Source organism: Sphaerodactylus townsendi, linkage group LG02, assembly GCF_021028975.2.
Source record: "Sphaerodactylus townsendi isolate TG3544 linkage group LG02, MPM_Stown_v2.3, whole genome shotgun sequence".
In the NCBI taxonomy this organism is placed as follows: Eukaryota; Metazoa; Chordata; class Lepidosauria; order Squamata; family Sphaerodactylidae; genus Sphaerodactylus; species Sphaerodactylus townsendi.
Genome location: NC_059426.1, coordinates 112567412 through 112576296, shown reverse-complemented (window position 1 = coordinate 112576296; position 8885 = coordinate 112567412). Strand labels below are relative to the sequence as shown.

At 42.7% G+C, this 8885-nt stretch overlaps 1 protein-coding gene across 1 annotated transcript in view; it reads right to left on the bottom strand.

Annotated features, from left to right (window-relative positions):
• Positions 1-5685: 5685 nt before the first annotated feature.
• Positions 5686-8885, bottom strand: part of LOC125427044 (probable inactive 1-aminocyclopropane-1-carboxylate synthase-like protein 2) — a 31387-nt gene continuing 28187 nt past the window's right edge. The window contains exons 14-15 of the mRNA XM_048486023.1: positions 8537-8690; positions 5686-6724 (exon numbers count right to left, since the gene is read on the bottom strand). Coding sequence (XP_048341980.1) covers positions 6426-6724; positions 8537-8690 — 453 coding nt within the window. The 3' untranslated portion in view covers positions 5686-6425. The remainder of the gene's footprint in view (positions 6725-8536; positions 8691-8885) is intronic.

Genomic DNA, 8885 nt, shown 5'->3' with positions numbered 1-8885 from the left:
GGTATCTGGCTTTGGGTAACCTTTTCACAAACCTATGCTGTCCAGGCTCTTAACAATTGATAAAATGCCTCCAACCAGTGTTGTGTTTGGAATAATAAAGGGTTGCTTCTTTGTGAATAGGAGAGAGTGGTGACTAGATGGTGCATTTCCAAGGCTATAGGCCAGCTTCCCTCTAGAATCTAGATCTTCAGAACTGTTCCTTTTTGCAGCTTCTTTTGTATTTTTGTGTGTGAGATCAGTGGCATTTTTTAGTAGAGCAACTTTGCTGGCTGATCATTTATACTTTTTAATACTTTTTTACTCAGTGTTCAGTGGTAGAAAAGCTTATGAAGTCTCACCTGCTTATTTTTGTCTCTTAAATTCTTGGAATTTCTGGAGATTGTGCTGCTGTTAAAGGGATAAGAGCAACCCAAGCTAGTCTTTTCTGGTCAGTTGGCAATGCTGGACTGGAAAGGGAAATATGCACTGAAATTGGAGGAAATTGTATGCTCCATAAATGGGTGTGCTGCTGCCTGTGTAGTCATGGGCCTCTAACTTGGGCTACTGGATGCCAGGGATGTTCTTTGCCTTTGCAGCTGCATGTGTGAGTAACTGAGCAGAACCCTCCTTTTTGCAGGTTTATTTCCTCACCTTGCATCAGGGTGCCTGCAGGCTACCATGTCACATTTAGTCAAACACACTTACTTTTCTCCAATTCTGAGAAGCAAAGGGTTCCTTATGAACAAAGCACTGCTGTTTTATGAATGGAACGACTCATCTGTGTGAATGATGAACGAATTTGGTGGGGTCCTAAAGGAAAGAGCTTGTTACGTGACAAGAACATTGGTCCGTCCATGTGGGCTGGGAGAGAAAAAAGACTGTGGATTGCTGAACAGGCCACACTGATGCCCCTGCTCAGTGCCATGATGAACGTTTCCCTCTGTCTCTGCTGATCTAAAATGTAATAAAGTAGATCAGATGCACTGAAATAACAACATTTTATGATTGATAATCCTTTCACTCACAGTAAATAAAATAAGAGACTTCCACACTTCAAAAATGTAACCAAACCAGGAAAGAGGCTAAATGATGTAAAAATTCCTTTCAGTTCTGTTCAGAAGTCTGCACATCTTTCAGAAAAGAACACACATATTTCGACAGCTATTTCCTTGACTCTGCAGAAAAAATAGCAAGGGATCTTGTTTTGTATTCCAGTGGCATAGCTAAGGCAGACAGGTCTACAGCAACCCAGTCTATTTTTAGATTGTTGCTTGCCATTTATATCCTGCAGAATTATTCATCAGCTTCAGGGTGACAAGCTATTAATTCATATAAATACGTCAGAGCATTTTTTTAAAATCACCATTTGCTTTCATATACTCTGGGGCGGGGAGCAATTTCAGATCACAAATAAGAGCCTTCATCTCATGGCTAATGTTCACTCATACTCTGCATGCAACAGCGTACCCAGTTCCATTTGTTCCTTATTGTTACACAGCACTGAACCTATAGAGGAAGCCAAAATAGCAGCAGCTGGGATTCCTCTGCGATTCTGGTTATCTGTTGTGATGTTGCATCTGTGATGACAGGATACTAAGTAGCAGGAAAGATGCTAAAATTGTCATTACAGAGCTTTTCCTATTGAAGCGATGGGCATTTAGCTAGGGCAGACTGGTAGGCCACTGCCCTGGAGCAAGCAGAACCAACCCCAGCAGCTCTGCCCAGGAACTGTTCTACTCAGACCCTTCATCAGCCTTGATAGTTTGTGTCAGCTCACCAGCTGTCTCCTCCTGCACTGCTCTCAGTTTAGGGGATGATGTAATAAGTGAGCTAATGTCCATTGTTGGTCTTACAGAGCTGAGCAGCCCTGCAGTGCCGGCTTGTAGCACAGGATGAACCACTCAGCTTGACTTGTGCCAGGACCATGTTCACTTCCCAATCCACTCCTGGAATTCAGGGACATTAGTAAGGATCAGATTATTACAGATAACTACGGCTGCAAAATGTACAGACCTTTCTCTCCAAATGCAATGGCCCCAGTTATCAGAAAGGTCATTTTTTAATACTTGCGAGGGGGGTGAGGGGGCAATATAACCTCCAGATTCCATTCTGTTGGTTCAGGAGTTGGGATATCTTTCAGAAAATAACATATCCTTTGTAGGGCCCAGACACCGATGGCTCCAAAAGTTGGTATCACCTAGCAATAGCTTATGGAACAAATGCGGATAGATGGTACAAGATTATTGATTATGGGATTGCCAAATGAATGTGCTTTGTTTGAGAGGCAGGAAATATTTCTTTTGTTTTCCTTACCAGTAAGTTTTTGTTTTCCTCACCTTTCCAGTAAAATTCTGAGCAAAATATTTACCAGAGGCAGCAAAAGGGTTGGCCCTCCTCAGCTAATTGCAGGAAAAACCCAAACCTTTTCTCTTGTCCCCCCCGAAAAAAAGAAATTATATGGCTGCTATTAGGGGCAGGTGTCAAGCTCAATGAGGAGCCAGTATAAAGGTATCACTTCTTATGTGGCATAGTCTTCACAGAAGTGAGGTCTATGAAAAAACTTTCCTGTCCAGTTTAACAGCCTGACCCAATGTAAGGTGATTTGGCCATGGGGCTTTGGCTTCAAATCCATAGGCTTACGTTCTGCTGAGTGCAGAAGCAAACTGTCTGAGTGCCCAAGCTATGTTCTCCAGTATGCATTCTGAGTTGGTACTATACTGAAAGTACATTACATTTCAGATGGTATAGTGACCATAAAGGGGGAATCAGAATATGATCAAATAATTTGGTCCTTTGGGCGTCATCTTACTTAAATACCATAAGTACTTCTAGATGTTCATTTTGTGCCATACCAAATAATTTCAGACATCTCATCATTTTTCTGTTATACCATAAAGCCCCCAAATGGTGTGATCAATACCAAGCATGTAGAAATACAAGTGAACAGTACAGTATTTTATGTTCTAATCAATACCTGATGAGCTGAATTAGTCTGGCTTGAGTCTTTCATCAGAAGTATTTATTTATAGTTAAGGGCTAGACCAGCTAACAGCTAGAAAGGTAAAAGTTTCAGATTCTACCTTGCCCAGCGTTTCTTGTCACTGAGACAGCAAACTAATAAAACATTGATCAGTGAAGAGCAGTTACTGTAATGTGCGTCTTTCACCCTCCATGTATTCTCTGCAGTTGAGCTCAGAAAGAACAAGGTCATGGGGAGGACTTGCCCAAAATAGCTGAGTTCTCGTGCATGTATTTCTGCACATTGTGAATGTGGCAGAGAACAAGAGGGAATACACAGAAGAGCTAAAAATAGCATTTGCTTCCAGTGTTGGTATCAGTATGTTTTTTATGCTTGGTTTTTCTCGTGTCCTTTACTATGAATAAATGTTCCCAACTGTCTGACGTAAAAAGGCAAACTACTTTGAACAAGAAATGGCTGAAAAATCTGGGATTAATACCAGCATGTTTTCTCATTCCTCCATCCTCTCTTTTTTACACCTGCTTGAAAGACCAAGATTCCAACCTTTTGACCCAAGACCTTCTCCTAATTTACCTGCATAAAATGGCAAAATACATGGGGATGTCAAACCCTTGACCATCCTGTGTACGTTTGGTGACCCACATTCAGTTTAGTTATGCAGCTGTGCTGATATTGTTACACCCTCAAACCAAGAGGAAGTTTTAGGAAGGGCCAAGAGATGTAGTTTGTCACCGTGGAGCAGGTGGATCTTGGGCAGAGGGGAACTGTGGCCATGAACAGGCCTATCCCTCCAGTTAGATGTCCAGAAATCTGGACAGTTATTATCCATCTCTCTCTCCAACCAAATTAAAATGAAGGAGGACAATAAAGAAGCAGCAGTAATAATGGTACAGAGTTCAGTAGTAGAAAGGGCCTCTGTGAGGATAAAAAGAGAGGATAGGCAAGAGGGAAGGAATTGTAAAAGAGAAGGCCTAATTTTTTCTTCACTAAGTGCTATCCTGCCTAGTCTCTGATAGTATGCAAGCAATTGTGTAGACTACAGTAAACAGCATTTGAACCAATGCCAGGCATAAGGAGCCTTTTATGTTTTCAGTCCTCCACTCAACAATTTTTCAGGAATCTTGCTTATTTTGTGTGACTAAACCAAATGAATTCATACAACAGCTGATTGGTATTCCCACTGCAACCTGCTGAAAAGCTACACCTGAGGTTTAAGAGATGCTCAAAAATAGGGCATGCAGTGGGTGTAGGGAACTGCAGTGGTAAGGGGGAATCTGGCTTAGTCTATTCTGCTACCTTCTTTCAATGTGCTGTTTTACTGTCCCATGTTGGGATGTACTCATTTAACAAATACAATCCCCTATTCATTTCTGCTTTCATCATCATAATTTGTTGTCGTACCATAATTTCTCTCAGCAGTCTCTACTTGATTTTCCTCCCTCACTCTACATCTGTGATGATGGAAAATACTATTTATAGGGCCATCGTATGGAATACCTTGCATTATGGTCTGATTATTAATTAATTTGATTCCTTGAAGTCAACTCTACTGTTTTTAAAATGGAGCAACTTCCAAGAGTTAACGCAACCACAAAAAGGGCTTTAAAAAAGAAAAGAAAATGGAGAAGTGAATGATCAGGGTAGCCCAAGATGACCTAAACTAACTGTCAGTAGACATCAAAAGTTGGTTCATACGACCAGTTTGGAGATCCTGTTAAAATCACAAGCTTATGGAATCCTAAAGAACATTTTTACAAAAAAACACACCCCATCACAATGTCTTAATTCACAATTACTGTATGTGACCAATTTACAAAAGCATTTTTAAATTCATGTCTTGATCTCTTTTGAACAGTTGTGCACATGAGGTTGTGTTCATGTCCATCAACATAGTTTCATAGTATCACAGACCCCAAAGAACCTTTGTATTTAATGGCACATTTCAGCTTAAAATTTGTCTGGGACAGGATGGTTTGTGTTCAGTTTCATCAGATGAGTTCTAAAGAAACAGGATGTAGAAATACATGAAACAATTTGACTGGCTGCTTGTCAGCACCAAAGCTGTTGAATCCTTGAGAACAGCGTTACAAAAATACAAAATTTAGAACTGCTAGATTTGATCCACTGAGATTTTATCATGGTAGAGTTGTAGGTTCCCAGGCTACTATTGATACAACAGCCCTAGTTAAGAAATTAGGAATGAACTTTAGATTTAATGTACTGTCGAAGGCTTTCCTTCCACCAGACCACAGCGACGATCCACCAGACCACAGCCACACAGCCTGGAAAACCCACCAGAACTTCAGATTTGTTTGCCCACTCCCCTCTTGTTCATAACTATGATAATAAATCCTTTAATACTGGGCTAATGTTTCTGAAGAGGGTGCTAAGGTAACAACTTTATAAGAGGTATTGGTAACAACAGTTTTCATGGTGATGTGTTCACAGCATCACCGTTTCTTACATATGACTCATGTGTGAGACAGTAGCCAGAGGAGGAGCCTTCTGCTAGGTTCCTATGCTGGTGCGTTCCAGGAGGCCTCTCCCTGTCAAGGCTTCCACCCAGGACAGTTGACTCTGGTGGCCCCGCAGTTCTTGCTGAAGCCCCATTCATACCAACCCAGGCCACAGCAATTCCGTGTCACTTTCAGCTTGGACCCATCATGCGGCAACCCACTCCCACTCCCTCATGTTTGATTTTTAATTAAAAAAAACTATACACAGGATGAAGAGTATTAACTGAAACAACTTTATAAGAGGTATTATTGTGGTTAAAGCTAATCAGGGTTTGCTTCAAATGCCAATTGGAATCAAATTCTCATCAATATTAACTGTGGTTAATTTCAGAAGGACTTACCATAAATATGGCCATGCCAGAAGCTAACCATAATTAAAGCTTATACCAGAAAATCAAGTGTGAGTAGAAGAGGTTGCAGGGCAATGTATATACACGAGATACTTATAAAAGCTTGCTATTTACCTGCAGTAGGTTATCTGAGCCAATATATCTTTGAACCAGCCTTTACATACTGAATTAAAGCACCTTTTGTGGGGCAATATTCAAATGTAGATCAAAATTTGTTGCAGATGAATTTCATTCTGGTTGGGAGCAGGTATACACACACACACAGAATCATCAGCAGTAAGCATCTTTCCCTCGAGAAAAAGACAGGATGAAACCAGAAACAGCACACACACAAAAAGACACCATAATGTTGCATATGATAGAGGTCAAACCTATTCATTAGAAACAGGAATATAAAATACAGCACAGGGGATAGAGGCAGAATAAAAGTTAGCCCTCTGTACATGGCCCAGTTCAATGAAGCACATCCCAAATGACGATAATGAAGGAGCTGTATAAAATGGTTGCATGTTATATAGAAAACATATCCTTGGCTGCAAGTTGAAGCCCAGACATAATGACCTTCCAGGGATAGTCTTCATACAGATCCATCAAAGCTCTCTACTGCTTCCCAACCAACTTGCTGAAAACGTCATAGATCTCCGGTTTCTCCTGTGCAAACTGCTCCACTGTATTTTTCTGCAGCCAGTCAGATGAACGCATTTGCTGCTGCAGAAGGCCAATAAGGTCGCTAAGATTACAGCCAGCAGAGGACACTGGTTCTTGGTGATGGGACACAAATATCACTTCATCTGTGCTGTCTGCTTTGCCCTCTGAATCAGACTGGCAAGTCTGGTCTCTTTCTTCATTCAGGAGTTCCTGTTCACATTGTTCTAGGACCTCGCAAACCCTCTGCATGCCTGCAGATAAGGAGTGGAATACATTGGTTGGGTCAAAAACTTGATTCAGGCAAAGCTGCTGAAGTTTCATGTGAAACTGCTACACATCAAAGTCAAGTGGGTATCTTGCAGTTTAACACCTTCTGATCCAATCTTACACTGCAAGCCTGGTCTATACATTCTGAGAAATTATCTGATACAGTCTTCCTGGGACTACCACATGATCAGTTGTCAAAATAATTCCAAGGAAAAATGAACTGTGGTTCCAAGGGAGTGGGCAACAGGTTTGCATGAATGGTCACTACTCAACAGACTGAAACAATCGTGTGTGTGCACTTTTTTTTGGAATTCACCCACAAAGAAATAAGTGAAGCAGAATAAATTCTGGGATTGAGAGAAAAGCATATTAAGTATGTAGGCCAGGGGGAGGGAACCTTTAACACTCAAAGAACCATTTGGACCCATTTTCCACGGAAAAGAAAACACTTGGAGCCGCAAATAATTTTTGACATTTGAAATAAAGATAACACTGTATATATTGGGTTTTTTCACCTTTTACTCCAGTCATTCTGAGAAGCGCATGGATGCGCCCACCCTGCTGCCTGTAGGGAACCTGCAGCCCTGCTGCCTGTAGGGAACCTGCAGCTCGAGAGTCGCATGCGGCTCTTCTGCCCTTGCACTGCGGCTCTACGAGCCGAGCTGCCGCCTTCATCCTTGCCTGCCCTGCAGGCAGCAGGGCGGGCACACCAACTGCCCGCGGATGGCTGGGCTGTGCCATGGGCTTCCCCTCTCGCCCGCCCCGTTGGGGCAGGGCGGGCGCTTTCCCGGCGGATGGCAAGGCCTTGAAAGCGCCCGCCCCGCCCCAACGGGGCGGGCGAGAGGGGAAGCCCACGGCACAGCCCAGCCATCTGCGGGCAGTTGGTATGCCCGCCCTGCTGCCTGCAGGGCAGGCAAGGATGAAGGCGGCAGCTCGGCTCATGGAGCCGCAGTGCAAGGGCAGAAGAGCCGCATGCGGCTCTCGAGCTGGAGGTTCCCTACCCCTGATGTAGGCTGTGGTTTTGGCTATTAAAGCTGAACAAGTATCACAACCCACTATGGAACTGATCCTAAAAAAGGGCTGTTATCTATCCCTACTCAGAAGGCACAATTACCCTCCTAATATAATAAGCAGAACCCTGCTGCATTAGACAACAGTCCAATCCAGCACCCTATTTTACCCACTGCAGAGTAACAATCCTCCACACACATCTGCAGCGCCTACCTAGCAAATGGTTTTAAGGGGCATTATGTGTCTTTAACTTGTAATGAAAGCATGACTATATAAAAAGCTTTGCCACTTTCCTTACAGGAAGCAAACTTCAACTTCTTGGTCTTTTCTGTATATTTTCCAGTTCTATGATTACCTTTTCTGAGATGGGGTGACCATCACTATTCTAACAGCTGCCACAGCACAGATTTATATGAGTACATTAAGATACATATAAAATCTCAAACAAGCAGAATCTATGATTTCCAAAACTAACATTTCCCTGTCTAGACTCTCGAGACATTTTCTGACTTCTGCCAGCTTATCTGGATGTAAATATGGCCATGCCAGAAGCCACAAGGAAATGCATGTTTTGGAAGATGAGGGTCCTCACACAATGACACAGGCCTCCAAGCAGCTATGTATGACATCCCACTAAGGGTTTGACCATCCTAATTTGCTGCCAATTGGACTGCACAAGAACATCCCACTGCTAAACTAGCTGCAGGCCACACTAAACAAAGGTTATGGGTGTGGTAGATCACCAGTTGTGTGGGCACAGAGTACAAGATAAATACAGCACTGACCTAGCTGCAGCCGATGTGTTTTGTCAGCAAAGATTATGCGGAACCAGCCAGGCTCACTGCATTCAAAGGCTTTACCACAGGATAGCAGAACCTTGTTATCCAGGAAGCGTCTCCACAGAAGCATTTCCTCCTCAAAGGTTTGCCTTTTCAGGTACTGGAATCAGTTAACAGAAGAGTCAATAAATGTAAGGCTGCTGGGAGAGACTGAGGACATGAGATAATGTCATAGATATATCAGATCCACTACAGGAGTGAGATACAGCAAAAAGCCACAGATTCTGCCTGCCAAAATGGGATTAGATTTCAAGGGAAAAGATGAGGAAGACATACCCCCCCCCCTTTTAAAAGG